We start from the raw sequence: 18,508 nt of genomic DNA, 5'->3' as shown, positions 1-18,508 counted from the left end.
AGAAGTACTGTAAGTTCACAAATAAAATAGATTGTTTAAACTGTTACTGCCTTGAGTTATTATTTTGGAAAAAATGTAAAATGCTTAAAAACACTAACTTAATAAGATTCATACTTGACTTTAAGAAAACTGAATACTGATTACATTGTTAATGTAAAAATATAAAATAATATTGTTTTCTTCTTCTTTGTCTGATAGTGTAAGTAACATTGATTTAACCAAAAAAATGAGACTGGGACATTAATTTACATTTGATTAAAACTTTAAGGACATTGCCTGCTTATTTCAGAACACCACCGCACACCACTTATTTTTAGCTATCAAATTAAAACGATTTGGGGCAGTATTTTGTGTAATGTATGATCATTCACACTGACGCTGTGAGATTGTTGTCAACAGAAAATAGTTACAAGAGTTACAGCTTTCTAAGTAGGAGCAAAATTACAAAGTTTTGAGAATCAATAAACATTTGTGTCCTCAACATTGAACTGAACTGAGTTGAATAATGACACTATTGCGTTTTGTAGAGCTGCTTATAGCTCAACTACATTTGTTTCATAACTGAAAAACTTTGCCATGTTTACAGTTACCAAACCAAACTGAATCAACATTTAACTAGACTGAGCTGAATAATGTCTTTTGTAGAGCTGCTTACAGCTGAAATTGAATCTGTTTCATCAGGAATTCTGAAATATTAATACTTGTTTATTACTGCGAAGCTGCTTTTTGACACAATCTGTATTATACAAAGCACTAAATAAATGTGATGTAACTTGACTCCCCTGAAAGCTACAATGCCACACTAAGCCATAAAATGACAGTCAATCAGAACACCTTTGAAGTTTGATTTAAAGTTTCACAACCAGCTATGTGGAGCAGTCCCAATGAGATTACTACCTAGTGCGATGTGTCAAAAATAGAAACGGAGCAACTGACAAATTGTCTCGACATGCTACGCTGTTGATGGTCACCCATGGCGAGGACAAAAACTCAGATTAACATGATTTATCACATGCCGCTTTATCACATCAGGCCTGTTCAGGTACCTGCTGTGTGTTGAGATGCATGAGATTGTAACATCTTACCTGCATTTTACGGAGCTGTGCGAGCTGCTTGCGTAGATCGGTGGCGTTCTGTTGTAGGTCGTGCAGGTGAAGCTGCATTTGTAGCCTGGAGACGGTGGAGGCCTGAGAGCCTCCAGATGAAGGCGGAGGCATCAGTGCCAGCGGGGCAGACGGAGTCAGTGCTAATAACCACAACACAGGACAAAGAGTCGACACTGTGAGCTCAAAAAACACTCTCAGTCAAATATGAACTATTTCGCACTTACCCATCTACACCTTTTACACCAACATTGTTTAGTCCTGCTCCTGGAGATCAACCTTACAACAGAGTTTACGCTGCTTTCGTGTTACAACAAATGTGTTTAAATTTTAATGCACAGAATACAAAAATAAAGTCATTTTAAAGAGTCGGAAACTCAGGATAATGCTGCATTCAAGTCCACCTGGAAAGCTCTTGTTGCAGTTGCTATTGTGATTTATTACACATTCAATATCCAAGATGGAACAACAACAAAAGCTTCTTTTTTTCGGCTGTATAAGTGGATAAACATAAATTAATACACATGCATTACTTTTACTCTACCTATATGCATGGAATTTAAAGAGCAGGTTATATGGGCTTTCAAAAAGCAGCTTTTTTGCAGTTTGTAATGTAGCTATCCTTCAATGTGAAATGTCCTTCAGTCTGCAAAGCTGTTAATTAAAAAAGTGTATTATACATAAATATATTGTCTCTCAAAAGAAAGAGTCGACTAATCGCCTTAACGCATGCAAAATTATGCCCCCGCCGTGAAATAAAAATAGTCTGACTTGCCCACAGACACTTTTGAACGGATTGGAGCACTATATTACTGTTTTATGTAAAGGTGCAGGATGGCCAGGTTTTCACAACAAATCCCACCCAACTGCAACTCAAAACTAGCCCAATCGCATTTCAAGGGGGTCCCCCATAAAAAATTGCATTCCGGGTTGTAAAATACTTTTATGCTTTTTGTTGACATTAGACGGGCTAAATATGACATTATTGGGGTCGCTTCAACCTGCAGACATCAAAAACACCCACAGACTTGGCAACACAGATGGTAGCGTTTGCTAACTTGCTCAAGTACTCCTCTTTGTGCCAATCACAAAAGGCTTGGCCAGCAGCTGACCAATCAGAGCAGAGTAGGCTTGTGGAAGGGAGGGGTTTACAGACATTTCGCTCAGAACTGCTTGATTGAACCGTTTCGAAATCATTGACAAATTACTCTATGTATAAATGTATCTTCTTGTTTTCTGACCTTAGATGCATTTAACCTGTTGTAGGGGACTCCAACACAATATTAGGACCCTTTAAAAACCATATGACCTGCTCTTTAACAAGGAATTAATATACTTGCATAAAGAAAGATTTATATTGGTAAACTTTTAAGTACTGCAGACCTGCACGTTACTACAGGCTTGGTGTTTTTTGTTTTATGTTGTCTTATTATCAACAAGGCTAATTTTATTAGGGTAAAATAGTAAAATAGTACAAGTTTTAAATTTTTAAAATGTAATTAATTCCTGTGATGGCAAAGCTGAATTTTCAGCAGCCATTACTCCAGTCCTCAGTGTCACATAAATATGCTGATGTGTTGCATGATTCCAGACTTTCCAAGTTAAGGTCAGGAAATGTAAAGAATTATTGTTATTTATCATAATAATCTCTGAATGTTGATGGTGCACGATAGTGAAGGTACTGTTAAAGAAAGATAAATACAAAGCTTGCCAGGAAACACTAGCCATTTATTCGGTTTATGAGGAGACTGAAGTACATTTCTCATCATCAAACACACTAATACACAATTACTCACCTAATGTGCATTTTTCCTCTTTATTTTCTTTCATTAGCTCTAAAAAGCTTTCTGTCTTAGTCAGTAAGTAAAAATAAACGGACAGAAATATGAAATTTCCCAGTGAGACAATTTAATTATGACCTGAATCACTTCATAACGTCATAATTACGATTTCCAAACTTCCCAGGAGGATTTGAACACAGCATTAGTTCTAACAAACCTGGCTGTAATTTCAGTGAAGTGAGCCCCACTACCTTGACTATCCCAATTGGGTGTGTTTGATTAGGATTAAAGCTGAACTCTGTGGGAAGGAAGATCTCCAGAAACCAGATCAAGGACTTTTGCTCTACACCCATCTTTCTTTGTGTTTTCAGGCTAATCTGCACACACACAAAGCGTGTTGTCACCTCCAGAACCCATTCAGGAACATGCTGTTAGTGAGGAATACAGAGATACCAGCGTTCTCCAGTCAGTTGTTTTTACCAAAAGGGCACATGTACTGATTGCCCAAGATTCAGGAAATGTGAAAACCAACACATCCTACCCACACTTCATTTTCAGTGTGTGAATGTGTCAAGTTTAGGAGTGAAAACAGACTGAGGGAGAGAAATATCTAGTGCAGGCAGGCCACAGAGGAGAGAAACTGTAGAAAACTACAGTGGGAACAAGCATTAAAGTGATAGTTCACCCAAAAAAAATGAAAATTGTGTTATTAATTACTCACCCTCATGTTGTTCCAAACCTGTAAGACCTTCATTCATCATCAGAACACAAATTAAGATATTTTTGATGAAATCCGAGAGCTTTCTGACCCTGCATAGACAACAACACAACTGACACGTTCAGTGCCCAGAAACGTAGTGGTTCAACTGTAAGAGTCAGAAAACAGGGTCAGAAATTTTCGGATTTCATCAAAAATGTGTGTTCCTAATTTGTGTTCAGAAGATGAATGGTCTTACGGGTTTGGAATGACATGAGGGTGAGTAATCAATGACAGAATTTTTAATTTTGAGTGAACTATCCCTTTAAATAAACTGAAGAATCACATTTTCGTGTATATAAAAACAAACACGCCCACTACATACACCAGGAAAGACACGCCAATCCACATTAAACATGAGAGAGCACAGACAAGGCTACCTTTCTTCTTCAGCCGGCCAGCTGTAACATACATTAGAAGCTTTCAGCTTGCAGTTAACTAAATAACCGTAATCAAATAAAGAAACAGAGTGCTGAATTGGACTTCTTGTGAACAAGATTTAAAAGGGGAGACTAGGACTCATGGGAAACTCTCTCGATGGCCCTTTGCTGAGGTGCAACTCACCTCTGTTAACCATGGAGAACCTTCAAAGACAAATCTAGCAAATCAAAACTCTGGCTTTAGCCTTTGAAGGCTTGACCACGGATGAAGACGCTCTCTGAGGACACCCGTTATGATTTGAAAAGGAACTAAATTGAAAACTAACAAATAAAAAAGGAGTACAGGCAATATCTGTGAAAATATCAAGGTTATTCTGACAAAGCAGTGACAACAAAGTAAGGTCCTTCATTCAAGTGCACTCTGAAAAATTATCACGTCTGGTTGTTTTAAGTTGTGCATGTCAAAGGCTTGTCTGAGATCAGCAGTTTTTAAATTTAGGCCAGCCTGATCTACTAGGAACACAATATTCCAGACATCCGTTTTACAGCCTGCCTCACAACTGCTCTGGACAACCATAAAGAAGCTGCTGGACTCACTTCCTGTGGCGGAGCCGTCGCTGGTGGATTCGGTCTTCTCGCTGGAAGAGAAAGGGAAGGGCCGTGAAAAGTCCGCCCCCTGGTCCGGAGGGCAGCCCGCCATCATGCAGAGACGCAGCAGGCCGCATCTGAGGATCATACAGCCATGATACTACCACTGTACTACAGCACCTATTACTACACTGACACTACACTACTCTAACACGCACTGCGCTACAGCAAGACTACACTAGACGTCTCTATGGCTAATAAACGTTTACGCTATCTATCTTGTATTATTCTACTGTTATTGCGCCTATTCCCACACATTACAATTTCTTTGAGTAACACAACTTAATTTAACCAATGAAACTATTGTTAAACCATTGTTAAAATAGTCCATGTGACATCAGTAGTTCAACCGTAATGTTATGAAGCTATGAGAATACTTTTTGTGTGCAAAGAAAACAAAAAAAATGTCTAAAATTTCTTCTCTTCCATGTCAATCTTTGATGTGCGTTCACAAGAGTGAACACGACACATGTTGTTGTTTTTGTTTTCTTTGGGGCCAAAAATTATTCTTGTAGCTTCATAACTTTAAGGTTTAACCACTGATGTCAAATGGACTATTTTAACGATGTCCATACTATCTTTTTGGGCCTTGAACGTGTCAGTTACAGTTGAAGTCAAAAGTTTACATCCCCTTTCAGAATCTGTGAAATGTTAATTATTTTACCAAAATAAGAGGGATCATATAAAATGCATGTTATTGTTTATTTAGTAATGACCTAAATGAGATATTTCACATAAAAGATGTTTACATATAGTCCACAAGAGAAAATAATAGTTGAATTTATAAAATGTATGTCATTCAATAGTTTACATCCCCTTGATTCTTAACACTGTTGTTACCTGAATGATCCACAGCTGTGTTTTTTTGTTTAGTGATAGTTGATTATGAGTCCCCGGTTTGTCCTGAACAGTCATTTCTGTGTATTTGAACCCTTTCCAACAATGACTGTTTGCTTTTGAAATCCATCTTTTCACACCGAGGACACCTGAGGGACTCATATGCAACTATTACATACGGTTTAAATGCTCACTGATACTATAGAAGCAAAAACCATGCATGAAGAGCCGGGGGTGAAAACTTTTGAATTTGAAGATCAGGGTAAATATAACTTATTTTGTCATCTGGGAAACATGTAAGTATCTTCTGTATCCTCTGAAGGGCAATACTAAATAAAAAAAAGTGATATGTAGGCAAAATAAAAATGTACACATCTCCATTCTGTTCAAAAGTTTTCACCCCCCCAGGCTCTTATTGCATGGTTTTTTCTTCTGGAGCATCAGTGAGTGTTTGAACTTTCTATAATAGTTGCATGTGAGTCTCTCAGATATCTTCTCAGATATCGTGTGAAAAGATGGATCTCAAAATCATATAGTCACTGAAAGGGAGAGAAAGGGTTCAAATACACGGTTCACATAGAAAGGGTTTAAATACACAAAAACGCTGGAAAACCAAAGAATTTGTGAGACCTGAAGAATTTTTCTGAAGAACAGTGAGCAGTTTAACTGTTGAGGGCAAACATGTGACTCATGAACAACTGCAAAATATGAGTAATTAATGACACTATTTAATTTTTTTGGGTGAACTATCCCTTTAACAGGATCTTTAAGGCCTATTCACACCAGTTTCAATTATAAGCACAAATGTCAGGACAATAAGATTTTGAACAAAATCCTTCTAAACACCAAGTGCACAGATTTACACTGTGATTATCTGAATTTTTCAGGGGGGTTTTGCTAATAAACTCTCTACTTTCTATCCTAACTCTTTCTAATCTGAATTAAACGCCTTATTCTTTATACAATAATCTTATAATCTCTACTTAATGCTCTTTACTCAACACTCTGTTTTTGAGAATCTAAAAATATTCATTTCCTTTCATAAAATAGTTGACGTGAATGGTTTGTCACATCGAATGTGAATGATAATAAATGCCCAGCAACATCGAAGCATCGGGTACGAAGAGACTCATGGCCATTGCAGGACAAAAAAGACCACCAGCACACACAATTTCAATACAAACACTGTACAGTCAGCAAGTGAAGACATTTTTGCAAGCTCATGAAACATAAGAAAAGCCAATGGCTAAATAGCAAATGAGAGAACATATTAAGAAGATATTACTGCATGATAGCAAAATGGTACCACGATAACAACAGTGAGCATGTGTGAAATGGTTGAATGTATTGTGTACATTGTGAACTGGTATTTTAGTGTTAAGGACATTTTACATGGTACGCAGTCTGTTTTCCTTGCACATGGGAGGGGGCAAAGACCTTGTTAGCACAACAACACTCACTACGGCTTTAGCTCTTTAATGTTGCATGTGAAAACTAATTAAACAAAACAAAATGAACTCCAAAATGCCATATATTTCTCCATATAAAGTGTTATTTCTCCATAAAATAATTTTAACTGTGAGATCACACTTACTGTGTACCATGTACAATTGTCTTTATGTGTCAAACGCATATTGTGACTGGCCTTTTAGAAGCCTGTCATGACTGAGTGGTATGGCTTTTATAGGTTGGTTGTCAATGTAAGTGAGCATCTGATTGGCACTGGTTCCATGTAAATGGATCATAGATGGCTCTGTGGATGTACAGTCATGTCTTACGTGCTGTCGCTGTCTGGTGCTCGGGTTAGGACACTTTGAACCAGTCCAGTCAGACTGGCTATCTGCTTCTCCATTGCCTCCATACGATCCCTGCTAACGAGACAGACAGAAATTGTATAAGTGTACACTGCCTTAACATACATTTCCCAGCATCTAGTTTGTAGATGATCCATTACTGGCAGTCATATCTGTTCAAAGACAGCAACATTTCCCCAAACTGTAGACTGTCTACAGCAGGGGTGTCCAATCCTGATCCCGGAGAGCCAATGTCCTGAAGAGTTTAGCTCCAACTTGTCCCACCTGGAAGATTCTAGTAATCTTTAAAGGGATAGTTCACCCAAAAATTAAAATTCTGTCATTAATTATTCACCCTCATGTCATTCCAAACCCATAAGACCTTCGTTCATCTTCAGAACACAAATTAAGATATTTTTGATGTAATCCAAGAGCTTTCTGACCCTGCATAGACAGCAATAGTACTACCATGTTCAAGGCCCAGAAAGGTAGTAAGGACATTGTTTAAGTAGTCCATGTGACATCAGTGGTTCAACTGTAATGTTATGAAGCTACGAGAATTTGATAGGGCTGCCCCCTAATAGCTGACTAATAGTTAGTTGACAAAAAAAGGCTTGGTCAACCAAAATTTTATTAGTCGCAGGAACAAAAAAAATCCACAGGAAGATGCGCGCTATTGAAGTGTTTGTGCGGAGTGTGGAAGCGAATAGTAGCGCACTTACTGCATGACAGATGATGTCACTTGCTCTTAAAATACTCCCTCATTTTTGGTCATACAGATAGAAGTAATAAATCTTTGGAATCTGTAAAGACTCTATGTTTATTTGTGTGCACTCACAATAACATCAAAACATTGCACTTTTATAAAATAATGAAAGCAATGAAATGAAAGCGCTTTCTGCCGTCTCGGCTCTGTGAACATGAACGCGTCACTTCAAATCTCTGTGTATACTTACCTAACAGACACAAACATGTATATCTATAGAGAGTGAAATGTCTACTTTTAAATTAACCAATTTAAATAGAAAACAAATATTCTCAGATTATGTAATCCGTATGAAATATGCATACAGGCGCATCACTACTGCAGAGTTGATGAGTCCGTGTCGCCGACTTCTTTTAAGCCGAAAACAAAAGTGCTAGTTTATCAATAAATTATTAAAATTTTACTGCAGTCTCCTTGCAGTTTTTCCCTGACAAGTTCATAATTATTATATCTGCCAGTGTGCTGTGGCAAACTTTTTTTTGTGCGCTTGAGCGCTTATTAGGCTATGTATCTAGGCAATTAAAGACTCATTATTATGATTTATATGATTTATTAATATACTTGTGACTAATAGTTGACTAATGCTTAAAATGAAGAACTACTAGTCGACCAGAAAAATCTTTAGTTGAGGGCAGCCCTAGTCTATGACTTTAATTTGTGTTCTGAAGATGAATGAAGGTCTTACGGGTGAGTAATCAATGATATAATTTTCATTTTTGGGTGAACTATCCCTTTAAGACCTTGATTACTTTGATTCAAGCATCTTTAACTGTGGTTCGAGGCTAAACTCTGCAGGACAGGAGCAAGGATTTGACACCTCGGTCAAGGCAATGCCAAAAATAAATAAGGCAAACAAGCTGTTTATTAATTTGTGTTCAGAGTGCAAAGACTGACGTGCAGTTCTTCTTAATGAAAAGGTGTGTTTGTCAATAAAGAAGTGCATAAATAACCTCATGTACTTTTGCTAATGCTCACCGTGTGTCTGTCTCGCCCCCAGACAATGACGACCCAAATCCAGGTCCCTTCCCATCTCCTAGGGGTTCAGAACTGGAGCTGGGTCTGGATTTCGGACTCTCCACAAACACTGAAGAGGAAGCGGAGTCTTTGCGGAAGGTGGTTCTCACAGGCGACCCTCGGCTGGGAGACCCAGTGAACGAATCCCTGTCACGCAGCTGCACATCAGGAATCTTCTGCGGGGAGGAGGGCGGCAGACGAAAGCCCATGCCGAGCGTGGAGCTGCTGTAGGCATCAGAATATAGAGAACCTCCAGGCTTATACAGGCTGTCCTCCAGATCGCTTTGCAGTGCTGCAGCAGAGTATGTACTGAGCGACCGCACCGAACCTCTGCGGTACAGACCTCCTGACACCGGGAAGCCAAAGGGGTCGGCGATGGTGGCCAGGGACTGAGTAGAAGCGATACTAAGTCGACCCTCATGCACCAAGCTATAGGGATCAGCATAAAGACCTTCGTTCTTCAGGAGGACCATGCTTTTACCAGACATCTCTTCGTCGGGTTTGACATCACGCCGCTCCAGGATGGCCGAGGAGGAAGGGGTTAGGCCTTGAGCCTGTGCGTGAGACGGAGAAGGGTGGTGGGAGTGGGATGGATGCTGGGGACCCTGTTGGTGAGGGTGACCCGGACCAGCAAAAGAGGGGGGCCGACCTCCACTATAGGAGAGACGGGATCGGGAAGGGGAGCCGGAGGAGGGCGAGGCAGTGGAGGAAGGGAGAGTGTTGAGGCGACGGGTAGGTGACGAGTCTCGGGAAGAGTAAACCATCTCTCTCTAAAACAAGACAGAGAAAAGAAATTAACATTTTATGTTAATGTTATATCCAACGGTGCATTAACACATGGGCTTTAACAGACTGAAGCCCAGGAGCCTACACTGGAAAGGGGGCCCATTTGCTTCAGGGAAAATCTATTTTGCAAATAACTGTTTGTATATATGGGAGTTTACAGCATTCTGTAAACAAACTCACACTCATTTTCAGCGATGCCCTGGTTGTAGTAGTCTATAGATAATGGTTCAGTTTAGGTGCCCCCCACACAGTTTGTATAGTTGGCATGATCCACGTGTTAAGTGGAACCAGTGTTGCCAAGTCTGCGGTTTTCCTGTGGAATTGGGCTACTTAAGCACTGTTGCTGCCGGTTGTTTTAATGTCCGCTGGTTTAAGCGACCCCTTTTGGCCCCTGGAATTAAAATTTACCAGCGGAACCCAGACTAAAAATGTGTTTTTACACCCGGGAACGTGACTTTTAATTGGGGGAACCCCCCCTCAATGCGATCGGGCTAATTTTGAGAAGCAGTCGTTGTGAAAACCTAGCAACCCTGAGCAGAACACACAATGAAGCCCAGCAAGAGAGTGTCTTTATGTTAACGTACAGAGGAACAAGAGACAACATTGTTGTGTGAACGGAACTGGACTGGACAATTTTCTGTAACGTCATACAGTGCAAGTTCAGTACCTCGCATGGATGTAATCTGTATGTCAGCTGAAGGTTTTCGATTCAGTCACTGCTCCATCAAAGGTGCTGCTTCAAAGTCTCAATTTCAAATCCAGGGATGAAAATCAGTAATTGCTTAAATGTGATCATTAAACTTTAAACGGCTATGATTTGAATAATTACACACAAAAACACGGCTTGTTTCAAAATAAAAACAAAGTTACCAATCACCAAATAACATTTATGCCAACATCCCAAGTGTTGTTTTGATCACCTGAAGATGATGAATAATGAATATAAACATTCATATAATAATGAATATTTTGTGTGATTTATGGAGTTATACTCATATTTCAGCTAGGAAATTTTTGATGGCATTTCATTTTCATATTACCACAAGCCACAAGCCTGTAATAACGTAGCATTTACTTTATCTAATGGCTATAATTCAACTGTTCCACAAGTGCCACCTTCTGGCAAAAGAGTGAATTTGCATATTCACTTATATCTATATTCTACACAGAACAGTGAATGTTAACTTGGATATTAGCAAGGGAAAAAATGAAATTTGACAAATAGTTGTCAAGAAGCTTAAAAAAAACAAGTTTTCTGGGGTAGGGGACCTACCGTAATGCTGTAGCCCGGGGCCTCTGGTTATCTTAATGCGCCCCTGGTTATATCACTCTGAGTAATTTATTCGAATAATCTGTGTTCAGGTCTTAGAGGGAAAAAAATGTATACATAAATGTAGAAATGATTAAAGGATGTCTTTCCTTGAAGGGAGTACCATTTGTATTTATAACATTTAAAGTGCATTACACAGATCAAAAGTGGATTAGTTAATTTAAAGAATTAGCTCACTCCTGAATTAAAATTTCCTGATAATTTACTCACCCCCATGCCATCCAAGATGTCCATGTCTGTCTTTCTTCAGATGAAAAGAAATTAAGGTTTTTGAGGAAAAATTCCATGTTTGTCTCCGTATAGCGGACTTCAGTGGGGATCAATGGGTTGAAAGTCCAAATTGCAGTTTCAATGCAACCTCAAAGGGGTCTACATGATTCCAGCTGAGGAATAAGCATCTTGTCTAGCAAAAAAAATTCTAAAAAAATAAAAATGTACAGGGTGGGCCATTTATATGGATACATCACACATCAAACTTATTGGGAATTTCACAAGAAAAACAATAGTGTGCTTGGTTTTAACGTAACTTTATTCTTTCATGAGTTATTTACAAGTTTCTGACCACTTATAATGTGCCACAAACAGGACGTTAATATCACCAACCATTCCCATTTTATTAAGGTGTATCCATATAAATGGCCCACCCTGTATATACTTTTTATCCACAAATGCCTGTCTTGCCCTCCGCGTCTAATGACTTCACACATTACGTAATCATATTATAAAGGTCATGCGCGGTTAGTTCTTCATCTGTGTACTTTGTTTCAAAAAGGTACGGTAGGGTGAAAAACGTTAAAATCATCTGACATTGTTGTTTTATCTTTTTTTGTAAAGGGCGTTTGACTTTCTTCGCATGTTCACTTTATAAACACTGGGTTTGTACTTCCACCATCACGTGTGACCTTTCCAATGAAGCTACGTACAGTAATGTGTGAAGTCGAGCTAGTGCAAGATGAGCATTTGTGGTTAAAAAGTATATACATTTTTATTTGTTTAAAAAATGACTTGTTTACTCAGCTGGGGTTGTGTAGAGCCCTTTGAAGCTGCACTAGAACTGTAATTTGGACCATCAACCCACTGATCCCCACTGCAGTCAATGATATGGAGAAAAATCCTGGAATGTTTTCCTCAAAAACCTTCTTTTCAGCTGAAAGAAATTAACACCTTGGGTGACAATGGGCTAAATTATAAATTATCAGGAAATTTTAAATCTGGAGTGAACTTATCCTTTAAATATATTAATTCAGAATTCAGACATGAATTGTAAAGTATCACATATCCACTTCATCACAAAAAAGTGTTTTCTATTATTCATAGAAACAGAACAATTCAACATTAATATTTTTTCATTTACGTACATTCAGACGGTACAAAACAATTTTATTTCTCTAATAGCATATTTAAAATCCTATAGAAATCTTCTTTCAAAAGCCACCAGTTCAATAGAATAATTCAGTTACATTCACAGTACTGTATAAGAGTGTTAAAGAGAAGTGGATATTAGCCAAAAATCATTCAAAAGTGAAAATGTGTTGCTGACAAATCAAACATCTCAAAGCACGAACAATCCTCTGAGGTTTAGCACGAAACCAAGAGCGGAGCTCTAGACTCATTGCCCCCATTCTCTCCTTCTCTCTCACTCTTTCTTTCATTGGTCTGTAATTCAACTCCGGGGAGCTCCATTCACCCTATTCAGTGCTTTCACCCAGTCTAGCTAAAGCTACTGGCATAACATTGGATTACATGACACTGTATTCAGATTTCACCACCGCTTCTGAGTGAGCGCATATACTTTACTAAGCTACAATGAGCAGAAGGAAGAGCTTTTACACTCTCCATTCATAAACACCAGGAAACCCACACTCATCTAATAGATCCTTTCTTCTGTTTTGTTGCGTCTCAGTATCTTCATTCTCACCTCTCCTTTGCTACATCCTGCATATAATTTTATACATTTTATATCTGCTTGTCACTTTTCTTGCATTTATACCACAGCTTGTTTTCTTTTATCTTAAGGCACTCATCCATCTTTCCTTTATATTTTTTGTTTCTTTTTCCCTCGTCGTCTTTGTTCGCTTTTGTTCCCCTACTCTGAGAGTCGTCGAACTTACTGAAGCATTACAGGGATATAGCTTGTTAGGCCGCGTACACGGACACACTAAAGTGAATGCAAGTACACACTCCAGAGAACAGTTGACAGGTTCTGTACAGAGTTCTGCTGATGACAGTGAAATGGGTTTTATATATTCACTCTCACACACACAAACAGCGAAGGACTGTAGAGTTTCAACTCGAGTGGTAATTTGAATGAATTCAATGCAGTCAAAAGGTGCAATGAGCTTGTCACTGCAGACTGCCACTTTGGAACCAATTTTATTTTATTTAAAATATGAAAGTGGCAATTAACCTAAAAAACTAACGTTTGATTTTAGAGGGTTGAATTTTTGTACAGTATTAATTATTTTTAAGTGAAAACTGGAAAAAGCACAATCTCTCTCTCTCTCTCTGTCTCACACACACATACAAACACACACACACACACATGTTGGGTTTCCATGCTTTATGGAGACATTCCATAGGCGTAATGTTTTTTATACTGTACAAACTGTATATTCCATCGCCTTACACCAACCCTACACCTAAACCTATTCCTTACAGGAAATTTTGTGCAGTTTCAGATTTTAATTTTAAAGCTTAATTCTGTGTGATTTATAAGCTTGCTTCCTCATGGAAAACAAAAAATGTCCTCACAAGGACAAGGAGTTTGGATATTGCCATCTTTGTGGGTACATTTTGTCCCCGTAACGTAGGGTTTACCAGGACCACCACATACACAGAGAGAGACACACAAACATAGCATTGCATAAACATTTAGAAAGGGAATTGTAAGTACTGAATATTTTCGAACTAGGGTCCTAGGTTGCTGTAAGTACATGCTAGGCGTTCCTATTTTTTTAACTAACAAAGTGAACATGATTAATTAATAATTTAAAAAATTAATATTATTGCTGTTTTATGCTATGTAACCAGAAACCATCAAATTAATCAGAATGATGTAATCGTATAGGAAGTTTAAATGTTTGAAATTACTCCAAAAGTGGATAGAAAAAATAGTCATCTTAAATTAAACATTTTCCAGATGATATTTTAATTCTTTAATTTTCAAAAAAAAAAAAAGAAATGTTGTCTTTGTAATACCACAAGTAATAATATTTTTATAGTGCCGTAAAATGATTAAGAGGGATTAATTAAGTTCCATTAAACCATTTTAATGCATTAAAATTAATATTATTGCTGTTTTATTCTATCTAATAAGAAACCATGAAATTAATCAGAATTATTTAATCCTATGGACAGTTTAAATGTTTGTCATTACTCCAAAAGTTCAACTTAAAGTAATAATATTTTAATTATTTAACCCTCCTGCCCCCTTCCAAAAAAGGTAAATAAATAAAGAAAGGAAAAGAAAAAGTAAAACTTTATGGCGTTTTTGAATGTGCTGCTCAGACGTGACGAACATGGAAAGACCAAAACAAAACAATGGTCACAAATTAGAAGTACAAGCCTTTATTCACCCCCAGTAGTCGTGTGAGGCACTTTTTATTATGAATGGGTGCACTTTGGACTTGTTTTGGACTGTTGAAGAAAAACACCCGCCCATGTCATTATAAAGCTTGGAAGTGGCAGGATCATTTTAAATATAACTCAGATTGTATTCGTCTGAAAGAAGGAAGTCATATACACCTAGGATGCCTGGAGGGTGAGAAAATAATGAGCTAATTTTCACTTTTGGGTGAACTAACCCCTTAAGTGACTCTTTTAGTGTGTAAATAATTGCTGGACCTAAATATATACCAAATAAACTAAACATAAACGATACTAGCTTTTGTTACACCAAAAATCTGTTGTAGATGTAAATCTTTTGCCTATAAATCTTTAGCATCTCATTATCATAAAAGCAACCAGTCAGTGATTAATTACACTGATTTAAGTCTAAATTAATGAAAACTCATTCTACTTTCCCAACCCTGACAACACTCTAAAAAACACACACGCACGAACAATCCAACACACACCCCACACAAACAGACAATAAACAGAAACATTTGCATACATTAACAGACTCATGCCTAATGCTAGCTGAGGGACTCATGTCTAAAAGCAGAGGGTATGAAATGGTAAAGATGTCTCACAGCAGAAGTAAAAACGAACATTTGATCAACAGAGTGACGCAACATGATCGCATTTCAAAGTCAACCCACATCAAACTCCTGTGGTAGCACAGCAAGCTCACAAAGTGAAACGAACTCCCAAGTGATATACGCCAAAAACTGTGCATAATTCAAAAACCTCTGAGTTCAAGAACATCCCAATCTGAAAGACGTCGCTCAACGGATCAAACAACGGGTACTTCCCTTTAAAATATTTAACACGCAAAAAAAGAACCGTGACGTCGATTTGAAGGTTCGGTCTGCCTTTCATCTTGCCACATACTGGGATCTACACCCTTAACCTTGTGATTTCTTATTTTTTGACTTCTTGAGCATTTTTAAATATGGATCATGCTTGGTGCCTTCTTTTACCCATAAGCCCATGATGAAACATTGTAAGAATGCAAACCACATTTAGTAGGAATATCTCACCCTGAGGTCTCCGTTGGCCAGATGTGCTGCAGGATAGGAGGCATAGATGGGCTCTTTGCGATAGATTTTAATGATACTGCGGTCCTGGATGTCCCTCACATCCTCCAGCTCGTAGAAGACGTTCCTCGCTTCGTCTTTGATCAAGATGGCCGTGTTCGGGGACTTTAGCATTCCCGCTGTCAGCTTCTGAGGGAACATGTGCACGATGAGTGCGTGCAAGGTCTCCAAACTGTTGAGCTCGTGGGTGATATGAACGCGCCTGGTCTCATCTCCAAACTGTAGGAAAAGGACACCTGAGGAGAGAGAAAGGGAAAAGCGAGAAGAAAAACTATTATGATAAAGATGGAAATGGTGACACTCCTAAATGAAAGATTTATGTGTTTGAAAGGCATATAAAATTTTTAACTAAGAAACTTAATGTGATGAATATTTATCAGACATGCATGAATGAAATGGGTAAGAAACAGGTAGTATTTCTTTAATAGTATTAATAACCGGAATGTTTTTTACATACACAACAAGCAGGTTTATATATTTATCAATAAAAATCTCATATTTTTAATTAACTAAATATTGCATGCTCCACATCTGTCCGTTTTCACACCATGTTCACACATTTTATGAATGAATTTTTGCATTCTGAAAATATGACTTCAATAAAATCAAACAGGTGCAAACTGCTAATAATTAAACTATGGTGTTGTTGAGTGCTGAAATATCACATTAGGGTAATTCGGTGTCAAATCAACCAAATTTCAGAAACTTCCCTGGCTCAAATGTTTGATTTTGCTAATATTTTTTCTGAAGATAGATACTCTTGTATAGTGATGAAAGCCAAAATATTAAATGTCATGGATGAATATTTACTTAGTAATCCACTATTTTGTAGAGGGAGGTCAAAATGGCAGTTTTCATCTAAAATTCAGAGTCAAGTTACAGGGGGGTAAAAATGACTTCAGAAAGATGGCAGCAACACAATGTTATTTTTACACAGAGATTGGTAGTTCTATTAGTAAAATCTGTTGACTTTAGCAATCTTTGTTGCATTATGTGCCAATGGTGACTATTCAAAAATGGGGAAACAACACTTTTCAAGTTTTTCTCCAAAGTTTGCATGCCTGTAACTCAAGAAGTATTAAAGATATCTTAATGCCCTTTTAGATATTGGGTCTTAACAAATTTTCCTTTCGGCATCTTTATTTTTAATGTCCTATGAGATTCGGTATTGGAATTTCAATACAGCTCCAGGAGTAAATTGTTAAAATTTATACATTTTCAGTGGTCAAAAAACAAATGTGGGTCAGTTTTAAAAAAATATGAGACTTCTTTTCTTTTAAAGAGCAATGTCTGAAGAACAAATAATGTTAAAATTAGAGATGTATCTCGTTTCTTTCTTTCAAGACAACTGCACTGAAAATATCAGTCTGAGTGCCACTAAATATTCTTTGCGTGCCTATAACTCAAGAAGTATTAAAGATATCACAATATGATTTTAGATTCTAGTTCTTCATGATATGGGGATCTCAATGAGGCTCCATTTTCAGATGTTGAATATTACCCATTTTCAGTGGTTTTTCATTTGGAAAACCAAATGTTGGTTGCTTTTTATGCAGCCGATGTTTATTTTATTTAAAGAACAATGCTTGAAGAAGAAATAATTGCATATAACATGTCTGTTTTAGTCTCATAAATATTCTTTTTCCAAAATTTGTGTGCCTGTAACTCAAGAAGTAATAAAGATATCTTAATGCCCTTTTAGATATTGGGTCTTAACAAATTTACCTTTCGGAATCTTCATTTTTAAGGCCCTGTATGGTTAAATCCCAGAGATAACGAGATCTTAGTGCAGCTCCAAATTTAGCATCCCACCCAATTTCAATGGTCAAAAGTCAAATGTAGTTTTGTGTCTATTCATTACTGTACAGTGTGACTGAAAATGGGTAACATTCAACAATCTGGACATGGAGCCTCATTGAGATCCCCATTTCTCTGGGACTAAATGATGTAGGGGCTAGAAAATTAAGATTCCAAAAGAAAAGTTTATAAACAACAAAACAACAACAGAATCTAAAATCATACTGCAATATCTTTAATATGTCTTGAGCTACAGACACACAAACTTTGGGAAAAGAATATTTATGGCACTGAGACAGGTATGTTCAATGCAGTTGTCTTGACAGAAAGAAACGAGATGCATCTCTAGTTTCAACATTATTTGTTCATCAGACATTGCTCTTTAAAACAAAAGAAGTCTCATATTTTTTTAAACTGACCCACATTTGGTTTTTGACCACTGAAAATGTGTAAATTATAACGATTTACTCCTGGAGACATTGAAATTTCAATATGTCTGGAACCGAATCTCATAAGGCATTAAAAATAAAGATGCCAAAAGGAAAGTTTGTTAAGATATTTTTATAATTGAATATACAGGCATGCAAACTTTTGAGAAAAACTTGAAAAGTGCTGTTTCCCCATTTTTGAATGGTCACCATTGGCACATAATGCAACAAAGATTGCTAAAGTCAACAGATTTTACTAATAAAAGTACCAATCTCTGTGTAAAAATAAGATAATGATGCTGCCATCTTTCTGCAGTCATTTTTACCCCCCTGATTTGATCCGGGGACCTCTGGTTGAGCTGACACGGAATCACCCCTTACCTGTTAT

General features: G+C 37.5%; 1 protein-coding gene across 7 annotated transcripts in view; it reads right to left on the bottom strand.

The window, feature by feature from the left end:
• The window catches only part of srcin1a (SRC kinase signaling inhibitor 1a), a 169,684-nt gene that overhangs the window by 29,329 nt on the left and 121,847 nt on the right, over positions 1-18,508 (bottom strand). For all 7 annotated transcript variants that reach the window (XM_051106733.1, XM_051106734.1, XM_051106739.1 and 4 more), the window contains 6 exons: positions 15,839-16,131; positions 9,041-9,849; positions 7,285-7,377; positions 4,619-4,746; positions 4,022-4,042; positions 1,086-1,246 (listed from right to left, as the gene is read on the bottom strand). In XM_051106733.1, coding sequence (XP_050962690.1) covers positions 1,086-1,246; positions 4,022-4,042; positions 4,619-4,746; positions 7,285-7,377; positions 9,041-9,849; positions 15,839-16,131 — 1,505 coding nt within the window. The remainder of the gene's footprint in view (positions 1-1,085; positions 1,247-4,021; positions 4,043-4,618; positions 4,747-7,284; positions 7,378-9,040; positions 9,850-15,838; positions 16,132-18,508) is intronic.

Source organism: Labeo rohita, chromosome 3 (assembly GCF_022985175.1).
Source record: "Labeo rohita strain BAU-BD-2019 chromosome 3, IGBB_LRoh.1.0, whole genome shotgun sequence".
NCBI lineage: Eukaryota > Metazoa > Chordata > Actinopteri > Cypriniformes > Cyprinidae > Labeo > Labeo rohita.
This window is presented reverse-complemented; position numbering and strand designations above follow the sequence as displayed.